General features: G+C 34.9%; 1 protein-coding gene across 1 annotated transcript; it reads right to left on the reverse strand.

Annotated features, from left to right (window-relative positions):
* Positions 1–315: 315 nt before the first annotated feature.
* LOC133311823 (serine/threonine-protein phosphatase 7 long form homolog) lies at positions 316–2,118 on the reverse strand. The gene is made up of 4 exons (XM_061512931.1): positions 1,960–2,118; positions 1,238–1,845; positions 1,138–1,150; positions 316–513 (listed from the first exon to the last, which is right to left on the reverse strand). The coding sequence occupies exons 1-4, from the start codon at positions 2,116–2,118 to the stop codon at positions 316–318; spliced, it is 978 nt and encodes a 325-aa protein (XP_061368915.1).
* Between the last annotated feature and the right edge of the window lie 19,608 nt (positions 2,119–21,726).

The following is a 21,726-nucleotide window of genomic DNA, read 5'->3' on the forward strand; positions in this document are numbered from 1 at the left end:
GTGACTCAGCCCCCTTTCCAGCCCACTTTGGGCGTGAATACCACCTATTTTTCTTATATAAACACCTTCCATCTCCACATTCATCACAACTCTTCATCTCAACTTCTTAGTCTTTGATACAGTCTCACTTGCTTATGCATACTATATTTTGTGTTTTTCTTTATTAATATATTTAAGAATGAGTTCACATTCTGATTTTGTTCGTGTTGTTTTATATTATAATGGTAGGAAAATGGAAGGTCGACGTGGTGTCATTTTTTAAGGCGAGAAAAGGCCAACACGTATCATGCAGAACTCAACAATTAGCGAACTACATCAAAACCGAATGTCAAGAGATATTCGAGGCTCATCCAGTGTCTGGGCCGGGGGAGCTTGTGATCCTGGCTCCTCCACCCTGGAGGACTCTCTGAATACAGGAATTAAGCACCCAATCTCCTCATGAACCCAGTCTAAATTGAAGGTCTCAAAATGCTCAGGAGTAGTCGCGAAATAAAATATCTCCAGACTATCAATCTACAATAAAAATAAAAAAGACAGTGTAAATAAATGAAAAAACTTATAAAGTAAGAGACTTTAGAAAACATACACTGCGTCCAATCTTCGCCGCCCTCCTGGATACATAACGCTTGCCTCGGAGTCGATACCAATCCATATACTCATGGTTTGGTGACATCAGCCCAGCCAATGGGGGGCAGCTGACCTATGTGTTGAGCCCTGATCTGCCATCTATGTATGAATGGTCTGAGCTTAACTTGCTAGTTATCAGGCCATTTACCTCGAAGCGTGTGATCATGAACCCCTTTGAGCTTTCTAGGCCTCAAAGGTATCAGATGGTCCAAACCAAACTGTCTTAAACATCAATCTCGTTGGCACTGTTCAACCGTATGAAAACATATGATCGGTGTCCTAGCCAACCAAAGATATCGCTCATCTGTAAGTATGTCCAAGAAATGATAGTTCCCGTACGGCTGCCAAACAACCTACAAAAAATATGATGAATTTCCATAACGTATGATTTTGGCAACAAGAGAAAATAATAATCATAATTTCTCCAAAAAAAATATAACATAGCTCCTCCCTAGTCAACGTGTCTAGAGTCCCCCGATATAGAAGGTGATGTTGTGTTTTAAAGAGGACTAAACCATTAAACCTGTAAGGCAAAATGAAACATATGCAAGATTATTAATAATTTGTTACAGATAAATTAAAGTATAATTCTTATACAAATGACACATACCGGTGCCCGAAGTGCCACTCTGGGTGAGTAAGCTGAGGAAGAGGAGGAGCAATAGGTGGAAACCTGGTCCACGCCCATATCTGCAGCAGTATATGACACCCACCCATGTTTGATCTGCGCGGGTCAGTAATCTCGCACAATTGTCTAAACAAATGTGCGAGAACAGCAGATCCCCAACTGTATTGACCAATGTCATCAAAATCTCCTGCAAGCAACGCAATGTAGCGACATCCGACGACGCTACCTCCAGATTTGTCGCAGAGAAGCCATGATCCCAACATACGCGCAATGTGTGCCTTAGTAAAAAATATAACCTGCTGTGGATCCGCAGCACTTGCACCCAAATGCGCGTAATGTCTGTCTAAATATGAGAGCTTGACATCCCCGTACGGCTGCTCTGAAACGAGCGGGGCGTGGCCAAGCACTTCCTCGCACAGGACTCGCTCGTTCGTGGATGTAGCACCCGTAACCACTTTCCCATCAGTCGGCAATTCCAATATAGCCGTAACATCCTGTAACATAATGGTCTTCTCGCCCTGCGTCATGTGGAACGTGTGTGTCTCTGGTCTCCACCTCTCCACCAGAGCACTGATCAACATGGGATCAATCTGAAATAAATAAGACATTTATTATCAAAATAAACTTGCTTAAGCATACACTAAGATTTTCACATTTATTATTAAATTAAAAGTCATATGACCGGTACTTTCATATATGCGTACCTGAACATGCCGCATGCGGGCGACATGTAGGAAGCCAGCCTGCTGTAGGTAGTCTGCCATGACATCGGGAATATCATCAGGAGATGGCCCCCTGCATCTTTCCACGTCTAGTCTTGCACTGGCGACACTTCTCCTCGTTCCCCACAACCTGTGAAACATGTGTGCGCTATGTGTGCCTCCTAAATACGTCCCACCTGTATGGTCCTGGAAGCACGTGGGTCCTGGGATCCGAAGGCTCGCCTTGAGCCTCAATATCGGATGTAGACCGAGGTGACTCCGACGATGACGAGTCAGCCATAATAGTGTACTATACACAATAATAAATTAATTGGTTTCGTTAATATATTCAAAAGTCATTACATTACTTACATGTAGGGGTGTTAACGAGCCGAGCCGAGCCGAGCTTTGGTCTTAACGGGTCGAGCCTGTGTTCAAATGTGTCAGACTGGCCTTAGCCTGTTACCTGTTACGAATATAATATCAGCCTGTGGCCTGGCTCATTTACAAAAAATAAAAGCCTTGTTAAGCCTGTTAGCCTGTTTAAAAAAAATAAGACAACAAAAATTCATCCAAACAAAATATACAATCAACAGCACTAGTAATTCCATAAATATTCATAAATTTAATGTATATCCAAATAGCATAATATAAAACAAAATCATTTAAAAAGTCTGTTTAATTAATAAAATGAGATGAAATGAATTGAGAAGAGAGAGAAGGCTATCACAAGTAGTATAAAAAATAAAAAATAAATAAATAAATAATATATTAGGCAAGCCTGAGAGGCTCTAAGGCCGAGCTTTTGAATTGGAGCCTGATGCCTTTTTATTAAACGAGCTTTTATACAAGTCCAAGCCTGGGTCCAACAATCAATTTTAGACATGTAAGCTCAGGCCTTCACGAGCCGAGCCAAAGGCCCCTGACTCGTTTAGCACCCCTACTTACATGTGTTACAAAAATTAACTAATTACATGTGTTACAAAAAATATTAATTTACATGTGTTAAAAAAATTTAATTACTCGTGTTACAAAAAATATTTAATTACATGTGTTACAAAAAATTATTAATTTACATGTGTTAACAAAAATATTAAATTACATTACCTACAAAAAAATATTTAATTAAATCTGTACAATATTCCTAGTTCACTAATGTATTCCACAGTCACTATTGTATTCCACAGTCACTATTATATTCCTAAGTCATTATTATATTCCTAGGGTTTAAGACACTACTTTAACATATTTCTAGATCACTATAATAACATATTTCTATATCACTATAATATTATATTTAAAAAATTAATAAAACAGATATGAAGACTTACTTGTTCGACAGGCTTCGCCGTGCAAAATGCTCCACAAATAATCTGGAGAGAAGGCAGACCAACTTTAGAGAGAAGTTAGAGAGAAAGTGTGAGATGAAAAAGTGAAATTTTTGAGGTTTTATAGGCCAATCAATTCACGCCTGGATTGGGCGTGAATTGTCCCGCCCATTTTGAGCGTGAATGACGGCAATAAATTCGCACATAATTTTCAAACTACAACCTATTCGTAATTAATTATTAAAAGTGTAATATTTTAATTTTTTTTTTCCATATATAACTTAACTCTACTGATAATCATAAATTCCGGGAGTCTCTTTCAGGACATTTACGGTTGATGTGATACTTCCGTTTAGTCTCAAAAAGAAAATTGGGGAAGATTTGAGAAGTTAAGGAAGAATGGTCATTTACCTGAATCAGTATCTACAAGAATTTCTCAAGTTCAAATTTAGGTTCTAGTGACAGCCAACTGAGATCTGATATTGATGTTTGTGTAATTGGTAATTGACAAACAAAGAACATAATGAATCCGTGTATGAATATAAATTCTAATCAAAGTTCAGCTTCAAACAGTTACTTCTCCTGGAAAGATATTAAAACTGTTTGTGATTATCTATCACTCTTTTTCCTTTTTGGGGTTTGGTAGCTTGGGGTTACTGAACTGAGGAGAACCCTATTAAGAATCTAATTATCTCAAGTAATAAGTGTCGGTATAGAGTTAGGCAACTCTGCACTTTGCAGTTCTAAATCCTGTTTATTGTTGATTCAATTATACACAAGCACACGTTTCCAACGCAGTAAGGTGGGATGCAGGGTTTATGGAAAGAGAATGAATTAACTTAATTTGTGTTGCTACACATGTCCTTGTTTTTACAATTTTTGTCACTAGCTTTTTACTTAAAAACATTAAAGATGGATTGCAGGTTAATCTACCATTTTAAAGAATGATATAACATTAACCCTTCCTTAATTCTTTTCCTTTGAGAATGGCCGGAGTTATCTGGTTGACCTTTCCGTGTATTCGGTACATAACACTAATAAACTTACTTTTTGAATTAAAAGTTCGTGAAAGAAACTGTTCTCTCAACGTGTTGCTTATAAAGTGGCCGACGATGGTTTAGCAGAACTCCAAAATCATTGTCAGTTTTCTCAAAATTCAAAAGCCTAGATTTTCTCCTTTCTTTATTGGTAACAAATATTTGCTTACATTGAGTGGCTCTTTTCAGTTTTAGACTTTTTTAGTTATTGGAGTTTTGTTTTTTCCTCATTGCACCAAAATTTGACTCTTAGAAAGCCAAGTACCAGGTGTAATGTACATCAAGAAGAAGAAGCCGCAACATCTTTTGGTGGTTGATCTTCTAATGTTTCATTACGCAAATGCTCCACCGTCTGAATCTACAAAAGATTCGATTGACATTGATTCATTTGGAAGCTGGGATACTTCCTCTTAAGTGTACGAGAAAAAGGAACTTTGGTTCACACTATTCACCATTTCACTTCCTCCCCCATTCCCTCCTTTCTGGCTAAATATCTCTTACCTCAACTTTCAACTGTCAATCTTGTACTTTTATTCAACAATTCCTTCTGCCTTTTTGCCCCCTCTATTTGGTGGTACATAAATTATCAAATATAAGTGAACATCAGCAGAGTGATTAAATTCCCAAACTAATAACTTTATTCTCTTGGCTGGAAGCAATCCCTATGTACCGGAGTGTTCAGAATTGGCAAATACATTTTTTTTTAAAGTTGTTCGCCCTACTATTTACCGGGAACTAAGTAGGAGTGATCTGTCACGAAAATAGTAACAATAATAATTATAATAGGAAGATAAATATGGAGTGATTTCCAGTTGAAAATTACACCATTAAAGGCAAGTGATCTGTCAAGGGTCACTTGAAAACAGAACACCTAGACCGATGGCTTCTTGGCATGTCAATTGGTCGGTTTAACAGCTCAGGACCCAGAATTCGCCTTTTGAGGTTAGGTTCAAAGCCATCTCATGACTTTTCTTTGAAAAAGTTTCCTATACTTGATTCTTCCAAGGTCAAATGAAATCTTTTGGAGTGTGTTAAAAGAAATTGAGTTCTTTGGCTGCATGAGAAATTATAAATTAATTTGACTTCTCGTAAGTGGAATAAATCTTTGGTACTACTGTTGTATCAAAGATTCAGTACATCTCACCAATTGAAATATTACATGTGAGTTAAAATTTTCTTTTCTCTGTCAAATTTTTTCTCTATGATGTGTAATACTCTCATTGGTGAGATGCACTGAATCTTAGTGTAACAGTAGCACCAAAGATTTATTCACGGTAAGTGATGTCATTTTTAACTCGTCCAAACCTATTTTCTTTATTAGTACCATCACTTTCAAAAAATTTGTATTTCAAATCAAGAACCTGCCTTGTGTGTTTCCTTGGCAATGGTATGAACTGAATTTGATGGCGGCACCTCACTATTTCTATAGTCTCACATGGTTTTGAATAGTTAAGTTCCCCATTCATAGTAGACTTTCCTTTCCTATAAATAGGACCTCCATGATGCCACTTCAGCAATACAAATCAAAACTAAGATACGCTTCTGAGAGTCACCTAACAAGTCTTGACCTTCATTCAACATGGATACAAGAACCAAGTCTTTTATCTTGCTCGCTCTTATTCTACTTGCTTCCATGTTTGCTTCTTTACTTCCTGTATCAGAAGCCCGGCCATTGCATAGTCCTTTACCAGGCAAAGATGGTATTATTAGAGAGGTAAATGGAGTCTTCAGGACATTGAAGGGCTCTGGTCCAACCCCTGGTGTTGGACACAGGCTTAAAAAGCTTCAAAATCTTGGATGGAGGAGCCCTGGTGGAGGCCACAGACTCAAAACGTTTCATGTTCTTGAAGCGATTAAGCATTCTGGTCCTTCACCTGGTGTTGGACACAAGGTCATCATCACCAACAACCACTCATAAAGTGCCCATTCTTCATATAGGGGATGGGAATTTTCATGTTCCCCATTCTTTCGCTTTTATTTGCATTAGACCACTCATGTGCTATTCTCATTTTAACTTGTAAGATAGTTTCAGAAGTATTATTATCATAAGAGATAATATAGGACATATGAAATTAGACAATAATCCTGAAGTACTTGTCACCTACGAGTACTTGCTGCTTCTAGTAATGCCACTAAACTTGTTAATAATTGAAGATCATAGTGAACAAATACACATTGTCGGAGTTGCATTGTAACGTGTATTTGACTTGATGTATACAGTTTGCTACCCTTGTAGATTATTTTCTTTTTCTGTTTAATGCTATAGCAAAGATATTAAGATCAGTGGGAAATACTTAGTGGAGGCTGCATTGTCACATTTGTTTTACATATATACAGTTTATAAATTCCCAAGAGGCCAAGGGAAGGAAAATGTTATCTTAAGCAGAACACCTAATGCTAAAGTTAGGGATCCTTTCTAAAGTTAGAAGTAAGGGGTTTGATGTTTCTTATGTTATAGGAAATAAAATTATATCTTATACACATAAAAATTTGTGGAGTCCACATGAAAAAAAAGAGAGAAAAAATGGGTCTCGCATATTTTTTTTGTATGTGTAGGATATAATTTTATCTTCTATAACTTTAGACACATTAAACCCTAGAAGTAAACTACTCAATTTAAGTTTAACAAGAAATTTTACATACTCAACAGTAATGATACTGTTTGTCAAAGTTTTTTGTAAAGCTATCACGAATGTTTAACAATCAATCGTGATTAGAGAGCAAAATAAGTATGATTGAATAATAAAAATTAACTAACAAAATACAACCAATTTTTTTTTTCTCTTTTTGTAAATCATTATACAAAAATACATTAGCAGGATTTAGCCCTTTTCATTATTCAATATCAAACTGACCTTAAAAAGTTTTATATTGTTGCACTTGTTTAATATATGAACTTCTATATCTAACATATTGGTTATTCCTATCGAGCAAATTTATAAGAGATTAAGATGTAGTGTGTCGTAGTTTAGGTGAGCAACTTCCACACAAAAATTTGGAAAATTCCATAATGACTGAAAGCATGTGATGTAAAGAATGAATCTGATAACACTTTAAAGCTATGGTGGTAAAAAAAAAAAATTGGGGGTGTTTGTTATAGGGGTTTTATAACCCTTTATTATTAATTAATTACCGATTTGACCTTGATTATAAACTATTTCAAAAATTTAACCCCCTCAGAAAACATAACACTAATCTGCCCATGTTTGACTGTTGACCACCAAGCCTACCCGGGTACACCCCTCTGTACCCGGGTATTTTTTGAAAATTTTTGTCTACCCGGGTAGGGAGGCGTGTACCCGGGTATTGTTCTTCGTACCTGAAAAATTGCTTGAATTATTTACCCGGGTAGAGAAGGGTGTACCCGGGTAAATCTTCGACCACCCATTTGGTATTTTTTTTCTCTTTTTTACAGCTAATGAGATAGATCAGTATTATCAAGTTAAGCATGCCTAACCAATTTGAAGAGCTTTTAGCTTTGAGAATGGATTTGGAATTTCCATACATCAACACTTTACTGCTCATCAAAGCGGTCCCCGTTCGTATCGATTATGATGGGGTCTACTTTTATGTACGACAAAATCGCGCTCCTATATATAAATGTGGTACCGGGTCTATTGGGGAGAGTGAGACGGAAAGAAAATAAAGACAGGGTTCATGGTACAGAAATTTAGTGTGAGCATGCAGCTTTTCATTTTACTGGTAAATGACGAATTATCATGTTCAGGGAAGACATGCATGGGACAAGGTTTGTGGTTGTGGATTTATACTGTTAACTGAGAATTCTCTTTCTGAAATAATCATTGAAAAATATTTGTGTGCTTTACAGACCCAAAAAAGTTGCAGAGGCAGAGCACGTGATAGTCGGTGCCTCCATATTCAAAGCTTGGAGAAGAAGAGTGCATGGGAGATCCAAAGAGTAATCATACCGGGTGGTTGAAGATTTACCCGGGTACACCCCTCTCTACCCGGGTAAATAATTCAAGCAATTTCTCAGGTGCGAAGAACAATACCCGGGTACACGCCTCGCTACCCGGGTAGACAAAAATTTTCAAAAAATACCCGGGTACAGAGGGGTGTACCCGGGTAGGCTTGGTGGTCAACGGTCAAACAGGGGCAGATTGGTGTTATGTTTTTTGAGGGGGTTAAATTTTTGAAATAGTTTATAATCAAGGTCAAATCGATAATTAATTAATAATAAAGGGTTATAAGGGTAAAAAAGCCTTGTTATAGGAGATTTTTTTTTATCGGAAAAAAAAGATTTGTAGAAATATGGTGGTAAATATTCTTGCTTAGGTAAGTTATGAAAAAATATTTGGTATGCTAAAATTCTGGAGGGAAAATTGAATTAATTTTACTGATATTGTGTTTGGTTGGTGATAAAATATTGATGTGATTTTGAAGCAAAATGAAGATTTCATGTTTCTTGCCACAAATTTTTAAGACATCTGATCTCAGGGCAATTTTGTCCAAAAAATATAACACATTTTTCATGGTTTATGGATAAAATATAATATCGCCGTTCAAATCAGATTTTTTTTTTCCAATATCACGTTGAAAAACAGATTCATAGGAATAATATTATACTTGCATTTTTATCATATTCTCCATACCAAACATAATAAACAAAAATTCCACACCCCATTTTTCTAATATTTCTATCACATTCTCCATACCAAACACCCCATGATAAGAGTTAGAACAGTATTCGCTCGGCCCGCGCTTAATGGGCAGGTGCGACGACACTGGGCTTGTAGCTTATATCTCACAAAATTTACATGGAGTGCAATAGTGTTAAACTTTTAACCTCTATAAGATCCAAAAAAATAGAAAAAAATATTCATGGTCCAAAATTTTTTGTTTTATAACTGAGAAAGCATGTTTAAGAAATTCTTTCATTTGGCCAAGAAAAAAATCAAAAATAAAAAGGAAGAAAATTTTCATAATTTGTATACATGCATCAATTTTAAGTTTTATTTTTTTGAAATAGGACTAAATTTTTTTTTTTTTTGAAATAGGACTAAAAAATTTCGACACGATGCAGTGATACAATATGAACACAATAGGAAAAATTCATTTTCAGATTGACTCATTTTCAAATTTATATCATGTTGAAAAACAAAAATGACACGAATAAATTTGTGTTGTGTTGCATATCAATATACAAACATGAAATTAGTCTACATTAATCTTTTTGTAGATTATTCATGTCGTGTCGTGTTGTGCCAACACGACATTAGTGAAAACAACATTCAATATATATGGTTTTTGTGTTTTATCGTGTCGTGTTAACCCGCATAATAATCAATACACTTTGAAGTTTTTAGGTTATTCGTGTCGTATTAACTCATATAATAAACAACATACTTTGAGGTTATAGATAATTCATGTCGTGTTGTGTCAACTCGCAAAATAATCACATCAAGTTTTAATTAAAGATTTTAATCCATTTTTTCATATCGTATTGAGTATATTTTTATCTGTGTCATGTGATATCAATCCGAATTTTCATCGCTGAAATATGTGTTAAACTTTCGAGTAAGTTATGTATTAAATCACCAGATTATTTATGGCAATTTTAAAGTCAAGCCCTGTGGCGAGGTAGAGTTGACGGCAAAAAGTAAGGGGGAAATTTCAAGGCAACATGCACGCTCCACCTATTGCCATAAGCAAATTGACGAATCAAGGATAATCAGAATTGGATTTTATATTTCCAAAGATTTATGAAGGTAGAAAAATAATTAGTGGCTTCAAAATAACCTTTTGTAGGAAAATGGTCAAAAATTGTGCTAATAGATTGTTTAAGCAAACTTTTAAACGAGTGGTTCTACATTCTATTAGTAGTAGGGCACCAAGCTTTGCCAGGAAAATGGCTTCACAAAATAATTTTACTAATTGTCTGAAATATAAAGAGATACAAAAAATTAAGTGTAAAGAATCAATTTAACTCAGCCTTAAGGTGTTGGGTGACAGTCTTTTTGCAAAAGTCTTTTGGACTCCAAGCGTGGATATTGCATTGGCCCAATTTGTATTTTTATTTTTCTTTTGGTTTACCTATGCTTATTAAATTCCTCAAGTGGGGGCAGTTAGGTTCGAACTCGTGATCTTGTGGTCACTGAAGTTCTCATATCATGTAAAGTAGAGGTGTTCATCAAAACCGATTCAAACCGCGGTGACCGAATCGAAAAACCGATAACCGAACAAATCGAAAATCGAAAAATTGAAAATCGAAAAAAAATCGTAATTTTTAATTGGATTGGATCGATTTTCGGATTGCTTAATGAAAACCGATCCAATCTAAACCGATCCAATATATTAATTCCCCTCTACTTACTTTGGTCTTTCTCCAATCATAATCCACAAATTTCTAAACCCAAGACCCCCTAACCCATCAACTAAACCCAAGAAAAAACCTAGTCACAACTCATCAACAAAATTTCATCTGCATAGAGCTTCATATCTCATTGCCCCCCCCCCCCCCCCCCCCCCCAAAAAACCTATATTATCGTTTACTGATGCTTTTGTATTTCAATTTTTTTTACAAAGCCAATATATATATATATATATATATATATATATAAATATTTGGGAAAAACATTTCTCCGACAACTTGAGATAAGTTTATCTCCGGCCACCCCAAAACGATGTCGTTTTTTTTTTATTATTTTCTTATATTAATTGATTCACCTTTGAATGATTATGATTCTCTTCTTCTCTCTCTTCCTTTATTACCATTGATCCTTCTCTGTATGGTTATGATTTAGTAGCCGGAGATAAAGTTATTTCCGGCAGCTTGAGAAATGATAAGCCCTAAATATATATATATATATATATATATATATATATATAAGATGTTATCTTCATGAAACAAATTTTAAGATTTTCAAAAAACCGAAAACTAGGGGTGTTAACGGGCCGAGCCGAGCCGAGTTTTGATCTTAACGGGCCAAGCCTGTATTTAAACGTGTCCGACTAGCCTTAGCATGTTACCTGTTACGAATATAATATTGGCCTGTGGCCTGGTTTATTTACAAAAAATAAAAGCCTGTGTGAAGCCTGTCTTAGCCTGTTAGCATGTTAAGGAATAAAAATAAGAGAACAGAATTCCACAAAAAATCAATTTCCAGATAGAAACCTTAGCTTCCAATTTGCAGCAATAATTTACAAAGTCTACAATAAATAAATAAATAAAATTAAAGTGAGAGAAGGTAGATAACAGGTTATATTATCTTAGCCCATTATAAAAAAAGTGCCAACAAAAATAAAAATAAATAAATAAAATAAAAAATAAATTGACACAAACGAGCAGTGCACAGTGGAACGAATGAGTTTTTGTGGGTTTTTTTGTGTGAAGGAGGATGAAGGATAATATAGAACAACACTAGTAATTCCATAAATATACATAAATTCAATATATATCCAAATAGCATAATATAGAACAAAATCATTCAAAAAGTCTGTTAAACCAATAAAATGGGGTGAAATAAATTGATGAGAGAGAGTTATTACAAGTAGTATAAAAAGTATAAATAAATATTTATATACTAGGCTAGCCTGGGAGACTCTAAGGCCGAGCTTCTGAATTAGAGCCTGAGGTCTTTTTATTAAACGAGCTTTTATACAAGTCCAAGTCTGGTTCCAACACGAGCTTTTATTAAATGAGCTCAGGCCTTTACGAGCCGAGCCAAAGGCCCCTGGCTCGTTTACCACCCCTACCGAAAACCGATCCAATCTAAATCGAAAAAAAATTGGATTGAATCGGATCGGATTTGAAAAAAAGTCCAAACCGAATGGATGATTACATGGTCAAACCGAAGGGATTGGATTGGATGATTTTTGCTTCCAAAACTGATCCAATCCAGACCGCGAACACCCCTAATGTAAAGAACCAATTCAACCCAAAAAACTTAAGCTTGTCGACTGAATTAATTTTTTACTTGGTATCAAAACTTCAGTGACCATATGGTCACGAATTCGATCCTCATCGCCCCCACTTTCTAGTGAAATTAAATAAAAAGCACAAACGTAAACCAATGATTGGGCCTATGCAATATCCACACTTAAGTCCAAAGGACTCTTGCGTGAGGGGATATGTTAGAGAATAATATAAACTATTAAAAAAGTCATCATCCAATAACTTAAACTTTTGAGTTGAATTGAATGCACAAAATAGGTAATTCATACGGTTTGCTAATGGACCAAACTGGTGGCTTGTCATATGATGTAAAGAAGAAGTCCTAGTTCATGCTACTATAGAAAGGGTATTCAGTGTTTCTATGTACATTGCATTAGCCTCCCTCCCGGGTCATGAGTGATGGCTAACATGCGTGAATGTTGTTCATCCATTCGATTCCATTCCGCTGCTTGCATTTGAACAAATTTTGTTTTTCTCGTACTTGAATATCACTGTCGTCCCAATGGTGCTTTTTCAATTCCCTATGTATTTTGACCAGGTTCAAACTTCAGAGCCACCTTGTACTACATAGGAAGCAACTTATTACGGGCATTATCACTTTATATGTCATCCATAAACAGTTCACTAAAAACCACTTCCCATGAACAGTTCAATAAACAGTTCACTCATGACTAAAAATACATAGGTCAAGACAAACACACCCTCCGAACAACACTATAAATAGAAGTTCCCCATGCTGCTTTCTTCACAAAACAAACAAAATCATATATACCTTACAAGTTTCAGTTTAACCTGATTCTTTTGCTCGCGGCTCCCGATCATGGCTGGAAGAATCCAATCTTTTGTTTTTATTCTTATTGTTCTGTTATTCTCCATGAGTATCCTACATGGGATGGCACGACCACTTGACACGTTAGTGCTGCATAAAGGTGCTGATCAAGAAACGCAGAGTACCTTAATGGAGTCATCACCGCACAAAGTTTTGAAGAGGTTCGTTGAAGGTCATGGACAGAAGAACATCATTCGCAAACTGGAAGCTGACAACTCCGGTCCTAGCCCCCGAGGTGGAGGGCATCATCAATAAACAGCTTCATATGATCAACATCAACTCAACAATTTGAGCTTCATAAGGATGAAAGTTGCATCTCTTTTTAATTTTTTGTTTTTGTTTTTATATGAAATATTTCTTATTATGCCTTGCTGTTCTGTCACTGTCACTGTCTTTCCGTGTTTTTGTTTTTGTTTTTATTGTCATTATAGTGAATGTCTTTATTATTATTATTTTATATGAAATATTTTGTTACTATCCCTTGCTGTTTCTTTATACATGCATGTTATCGTGCCCGAGGCCGCGTGCACCTTTGTTTTTTTCTTTTTTAAGTGATTCATTTTTTTCCTGATAACTAGTAGGATATAAATTCCACGAAAAATCTTGTGATGTATTGAAATAATATAATATTGAAGCAAAAGAAAAATTAGTATGCAAAATTGAAAACACGTGAATTTTGTTAGGAATTGATTCGAAGCCTGAAAAAAATATAATCCGCTTTTCTTTTCGACGTCTTTCGTTTTTTGGGCTCTAGCCCAAAAAGGAAAGCAATTTATATAATAAACCTGACCTAAATGGCTAACTGTAACATTCCAAGAGCTGGCAAGGGCAGGGAGTGATCGCCGGTGCGAAAGGGCACGGACAATGAGCGGCTCATGCCAAATCTTGCAGCTTGGGGGTTCATGAATGAATCGAATCAACACCCGAAAGAGAGGGATTCCAGAGACCGTGCTGGTATGAGACAATACAGTTAGGAATGACTTATAAGAATTAATTGGTACTACCTATACTAACCAGATGCATCTACTTTTCGGTAGCCCGGATCGGAAGAACTCCACAGTTAAGCGTGCTTGGCTTGGAGCAATTCTGGGATGGGTGACCTCCTGGGAAGTTTTCCCGGGAAGTGTGCGAGGGAGGACAAAGCACACTGAAAAGTCTCGTGTTAGTGTGTGGGGACAGTCATTGATTCTTGCAAGTGGCCGGGCGTTACAAGTGGTATCAGAGCAGGGCCTCTCTTCCAGTACGGTGTGGTTCGAGGACGAACCAGGCAGAAGCTGGTGGGCATGTAACATCCCAAGAGCTGGCAAAGGCAGGGAGTGATCGCCGGTGCGAAAGGGCACGGACAATGAGCGGCTCATGCCAAATCTTGCAGCTTGAGGGTTCATGAATGAATCGAATCAACACCCGAAAGAGAGGGATTCCAGAGACCGTGCTGGTATGGGACAGTACAGTTAGGAATGACTTATAAGAATTAATTGGTACTACCTATACTAACCAGATGCATCTACTTTTCAAACAAAACCTACACAAGGTTTAATGCAATTAACACATATTGCATCCAATAACATCTCATAGCTATCAATCAAGCTATACAATTCATACCATACATAAACATGAACTTACCTATCCAATGGAGCTAATCAAGCTCCATAGCTTGCTCCAATGGTTGGTCTCTTAAGGTTGGTTCAATTGCCTCAATCCTAGACAATACCAAGGCATAATCAACAACCAACCAAACCAAACCATTTATCAACAATGCAAGAAATCCAATATCTAAGTGTCATATTCTTGTCATTTTCCAAATATACTCATTTAGCTATCTAAGCTCATTTTCACCGATTAAACGTCGTTCCTAGCATTTTTCACAACATGCTCTAAGTCTCATTCTTCCTAGAACATAGCAAATTCAACTACATTTCATCAAAATCCCAATTTACTATTCATAAACCCTAACTTATGCAATTTCAAGGAATTATGAGGTTCAAGGGGTAGAATCTTACTACCAATGGTTGCACAACCAAGCAAGGAGCGTTCCTCAAGCTCCCATGGAGGTTGAAGCCCTCAAAACCCCAATTTTCACCAAAGGGCCCAATTTTTTAGAGCCAAAATCTCTCTCCACAATGCTCCCCACTCAAAACTAAGCTTAGATTATGTAAGAGGGCGAGATTCTAAGCGATTTAGGCTTTTGAATCACCCAAAACGGTCAAGGTTTCCTCCCTCCTCTCTCTCTTCTTCTCTCTCCATTTCTCCTCCTTCTCCTTCTTCTTCTTTTCTTCTCTTCTGGCGTCATTTAATTAAGCATTACTTGTAACGCTCGGCCACTTGCAAGAATCAATGACTGTCCCCACACACTAACACGAGACTTTTCAGTGTGCTTTGTCTTCACTCGCACACTTCCCGGAAAAACTTCCCAGGAGGTCACTCATCCAAGAATTGCTCCAAGTCAAGCACGCTTAATTGTGGAGTTCCTCCGATCCGGGCTACCGAAAAGTAGATGCATCTGGTTAGTATAGGTAGTACCAATTAATTCTTATAAGTCATTTCTAACTGTACTGTCCCATACCAGCACGGTCTCTGGAATCCCTCTCTTTCGGGTGTTAATTCGATTCATTCATGAACCCCCAAGCTGCAAGATTTGGCATGAGCCGCTCATTGTCCGTGCCCTTTCGCACCGGCGATCACTCCCTGCCCTTGCCAGCTCTTGGGATGTTACACTAACAGAACTTGTGCGTTTTCTAAAAGTGATCCTATATATATATATATATATATATATATATATATATATATATATATATATATATATATATATATATATATATATATATATATAAGTATTTTATACAAAAAGGAAAATCTGGGTAATTTGGCCCATTATTTTTGTCGAATGAACATGCGGCCGTGATTTATCCGTAGAGAAAATAATTTGAATTAATCAACGCAAATGTCACGAATCATGTCTTCGAAATCAATCACCAATGACCTGCATAAGTATAACCACCCATTCAAAGGTAAAATCTGGGTTAATCTTAAAAAAGTTTGTCGTAAATAAGCTAAGGCAGTTTGTAAAAATATTATCTTTAGCTTGACTTACTAATATTATTTATCAAATTCTCCTCTTTTGATTCATTTGCATCCTATTTAAAGCTTATATTGTACGAATACTTTAAAACACACCAATAGATTTTAGCTTTTAAAATTCTATTCAATTGAGTATACAATTTGTACATCCTATTTAATGAATTATAAAAAAGTATACAATTTTAACGATATATCATATAATAAATAAATAAGTCCATAAGTTCAGCTAAATAAGCTTTTTTAAGAGTTTAAACCTAATCTTTAATGAAATAAATAATTTTAAAAGCTTAAGTTTGAATTGTATGATAAATAAACCAAGTTGAAATATGTCAACAATAAATTAGGTCGTAAGCCCTCGAAACCAGACTTATTATCGCTTTTATTCATAACAAATAATTTGTAAAAAATAAATTAAAAAAAAAGTTGACAACAAGAGTAGGTGACATTGATTACGGAGGATTATATTGACAAACTTTTTTTTGTTTACAAACTACACTATATCTTGCTGGTAAGACTTCACTCAAGAGTATTTTATCACTAAAACATAGTATAATTTATGAAAATTTGTAAACAAGAAAATTATAAATATAACATTCTTCTTATTTGTTTGTCGTTCCATGAATAATTAACTGACAAACACATCCTCTGCACAAAGATCATTAATGACTAAATATATTTTACAAATATTATCACAAACAGATTATGACTTGAAGATTTATTTCATATCTTTTAAAAATAAATTTAAAATTTTCATCTACCTAAAAATCGCAAAAAATTAAAAATAAAAAGGCAAAAAAACAAATGCATAATAGAGACCGCACCTTGCCTTATGCCTGGTTTCCATCCAAAATAAAACCCAAACCTAATTAAAAAAATGGATTTTATAAGAGTTATGTTGTAGGAAAAGTGATTGTGTAATGTTATAGAGATTCGTTTTGCATGCATTAGTTTTAAAAAGTGCGAGGCCCACAAAATATTGTGTGTGTAGAAAAAAAATTTGTGTCGTGTTAAAGGATAAGACGAAAACCCTAAAAAAATATTACCGACCTTACTAAAAACTTGTCATTTTCTCATTCATTTTTTTATTCCCCGTAAATAATGACGGGAAAAAAAATTCCTTTCTAACATTTTCTTTATTTACAGGAGTGGCAAAATTAAGATCATTATTAAATCCCAGGTCCTAAAACTGTAAAACTCTAGTAGCTATGTTAAAAAGTTACGGTGATGTAGTAATCACCAATTGTTTTTCTTATTAATATGTTTGACTATATTATTATCATTTAATTAATTCTATAGCAAGGATAGACGCATCGAGAAACCCAATTATACAATTTAATTCTTTTCTTTTTGTTAAAAAATTAAATAGTGATCTAATTATAAAATAACGCCCTCTTTATATGATATCACATCAATACATGTTATATTTATGGGAATAGATCTGTTCATTTGACATAAGATCATGTAAGAGGATCTCAATTATTTAAATATAAATCAAAGGTTGGAACAATGCATTAAGATAAAAAATGAGAAAAATGTTACCAAAAAAAAAAGGAGAGAAAATAATAATAGTTGTTTTGTATTTAAATAGTTAAAATCCTCATACATTGCTATCCCACAAGTAGCACCAAACCCTTCCCTAACAAAATAAAAAATGATTGCTGCCACGAAAGGTATTAGACAAAATAAAATGGGTCTTCACCTTTCACCAATGAAATTCGTTTTTCCTTCAAAAGGAAAACAAATGGTTTCTTTTCGAGAATTCAATTCATCTGCATACGTACGCAAAGAAGAATTGAGAGAATTGTTATACTTATTACAATCAGTCAAACCTCCAAAGGATGAGTCAATCTCAACCGGAACAGGAGTTGAAAGAAAAAAGTTACAGGAACATGTCAAGATAACGTGTTAGCTCCATTTCCTTCAAGCAAATTAATGACCAGATCATTGGATTATAAAAAATATAACCAAAAAAATAGACGGGGGGGGGGGGGGGGGGGGGGGGGGGGTAAAGGAATGGCATCAAAATAATACTTTGCTGGAAATTGGCCCAAAATTCTTCCAATACATAGTTTAAAATAAACGAATAATTTATCAAAATTCTTTACGAGAAAAATCATGCATTAACGGCTTCACAAATTACTTTTACCAATATATATAGTCTGAAAATTGAAGAGACACAATACATGTTACATAGTATATTGCTACAGTTGAAGTAATTCATGCAGGTTGCTTATCGACCAATCCGGTGGCTTAACGTACGTATGATGAAAGGAAGAATATAATGACCTAGCTAGTTCATGTTACTGCAGTGTATATAGTTGAGAATGCATTAGCCTCCCTCTTCAGCGATGCCTGACATGAATGTGGTTCGTCCATTTGATTAATATATATCTCTCAACTTGCATTTGAACTGTTTTTATTCTTACTTCTAATATGAATGTCGCTGTCGTCATAATGGTGTTTGTTCCACGGAACTCAGTAATATTGCAGATGTAACATTTCCTTTATTTTCAACATTGGAATTAAGCAACTTGAATAAGATATTTTGTACTCGAAACTCTACATTTCGGATTAAATTTCTCTATGCTTAGGTAACTACATATATACGATATTAAATTTTACTGAACTTCTTTTGGTGATATTGCAGTTAAGAATTTTGTCTTTCGCCTTTCTCTGAAGACAACAAAATATGCCTATTGTTGCAACTTTTCTCTAATTAATTATTGGGTGAAAATTGAACAGGCTTAATTTTAGAATTTTAGGAAACCGTTATATTTGCATTTTATGTATCTTTTAGGAAATCGATATACTAATTAGTGGAAATTTGCAAAAATATTGGAGGTAATATGTGTAAAGAATCAATTCAACTCATAAACTTAAGTTGCTGGGTGAGATTACATTAATGATTTTATACTTCTTTAATACGCACCTTCACACGAAAGTCCACTGGACTTGAAGAGTAGGCAATGCACAAGCCCATCTAACTGTGCTAATAAACTTCACAAGACTTGATTAATTATTAATTAAATGAGAGCGATAAGGATCGAACACGTGACACAAAAAATCAATTCAACCTAAAATTTTAAGATATTGGATGAGGCTATGTTAATAATTTTATACTTCTCTGACAATATATGCTATGGTTTCCAATTTCGTGTACCCTATAACTAGCTACTTTCCCTTTGCTTGAACTTTCGTGTTGATGATGGCCTTAATTAGCAAATAGGTGGTGTAGCGGGCTAGTAGTAGTTTAAGGGCATTGGTATATTATGTCACCAATAAATAGTTTACTCTATATACAGGTCAAATCAAACTACCTCCAAACAACACTATAAATAGAAGTGCACCAGGCTGCTTTATTCTCAATAAGCAAAACCATATATACATTCGAACCTCAATATAAACCCAGCTAGTTCATTGGCTTGAAGCTACTAGTTGTACTAATCATGGTTATAAGAGTCCAATACTTTGCCTTCTTTCTTATTTTTCTTTCTTTCTCCTGGCTGGGCATCCAACATGGGATGTCACGGCCACTGAACACTTTGGTTCTGCATAGAGATACTGATCAAGAACCAAAGAATACCTTTCTGAAGTCATCACACATGGTTGTGAGGAGCTTGATTGTAGAAGGTCATAGACAGAAGAATGTCATCCGAAAACTAGAAATTGACAACAGTGGTCCTAGCCCCGATGGAGAAGGGCATCATTAGGGACCAATTTTATACTCTTGACTCAAAAATTAGAGCTTCATGACGAAGAAAGTTACCACTCTTTTAGTTTATTTTTTATGCAATTTGAAACTTTTCGTTCTAGTGGCTTGGCATTCTTGTCATTGCCGTAATGTCTTATGTAATTTTCAAGTGTGATTGCTGATGAGATCTTAAGCTGTCTCCTAGCAAGCCCTTCTGAATAATGGAATTTAGTAACAGATTAAGTTGTGTAGTAAAATCATACTCTTTATGCTCATATATCATCATCGTGTAACTTTGGTATCAATCTCTTTTTTTGTTTTTTGTTAATTTTGTAAAAGGGAATATCACATTATTGACATTTATTAATTAGAGGGAAAATCCTTTAATTGATTTTTTAAATGTTAATGTAATGGATTGTTAACAAATTAGTCTTTTAAAGAGTACTGACGCAAAATAAGTTTATGGCGGTGATGATCATATGAAAGAAGAAGGTCAAAGTTCATGTCATTGAGAAAGATCCACGGTACACGTATTTGGGAATACATTTTTCTTTTTTTTGATACATGTATTTGGGAATACATAATTTATTCACTCGAGTGATAGCAGATAGGATTCATCGAATTTTGATATCTCACGAATTGACCTATCCTACTCAACCAAAAAAGAAATTGTATTGATACATGTGCGTAAGTTAAATAAGTTAACATGTAGAGTCATTAAGATTGATCTGGTAATAAGAGGTGAGGGGTTTAAATAATTTTCATTAAATAATAATGCGTCTAGTTAATCCATGTGATGCATTCCAGATTAACTACATGCATTTGAACAACTTTTATTCTCCTGTTTCTTATCTGAATGTTACTCTGGCTTTCGTGCAATCCCATCAGTTTGGTTGCTTTAACTTCCAAATTTCTACTACTTGGACTTCGATTGCATAAGGTTGGGAGATTCTTTATTGACCAGGTTGAGAGCCACTTTGTGTTGTCGACCATATAAAGCAAATTTTCTTCTAATATTTAATTTACTGTTTTCTTTTCGCTTTACTAGAGACTTCCTTTCATTTTAATTGAAAATGAAAATGTGGTAAATTAAATGGAATCGCAACATAACGAAAATTGAAATTTATCTAAAATTTTAAAAATGAGTTGTCATCAATTTTATTCAAATTAAAAAAATTGTTAAATCATCAATTTTATTCAAATTAAAAAAATTGTTAAATCATCAATTTTATTCAAATTAAAAAAATTGTTAAATTCGTCTGTTTTTGAAACTGTTCTTAGAAAACTTAAAATCAATTAATGCTAGAGATTATGCATAATGAAAAATACAAATTTAATCCGCAACATCCATTATTATATATTTTTATATAAAAATATTATATAAATTAGTTATGTAAATTATTATTAATATTTAAAGAAATTTGTTTAACCATAAAAATTAAAAGTAAAATAAAATCAATAAATTAACCATTACAAATAAATTAACTCATCGCCATTTTGTCCCTCGTAAGATCTCATCCATTCTGATTGCATCCTTGCTTCCTCTCATCCTTTTCCCTCTGATGGTGTGTGAGAAGAATATAGAGAAGCTGCAAAGAAATTTTATTTGGGGAGATAAAATTAATGCTTGTAGGCATCATTCAATTAATTGGAATGTAGTCACATCTCCTAAGCTTCAAGGTGGTTTGGGGTTGAGAAATTTAGCTAGGATGAATGATGCTTTTCTGGCAAAAAAGGCCTGGAAAAATTATACATAACCAGAGCATCTTTGGGTGCAAGTGCTTTATGCCAAATACAAGGTTGGTACAAGGTCAAATTCTCTCTTCGTTGCAAAAAGTAATGACTCTAGCTTGTGGAAAAATGTTTGATGGCATGTTATGGAGAATAATATG

This window comes from Gastrolobium bilobum, unplaced genomic scaffold (assembly GCF_033153095.1).
Source record: "Gastrolobium bilobum isolate Gb01-03AN ecotype WA unplaced genomic scaffold, APGP_CSIRO_Gbil_v1 utg14709, whole genome shotgun sequence".
NCBI lineage: Eukaryota > Viridiplantae > Streptophyta > Magnoliopsida > Fabales > Fabaceae > Gastrolobium > Gastrolobium bilobum.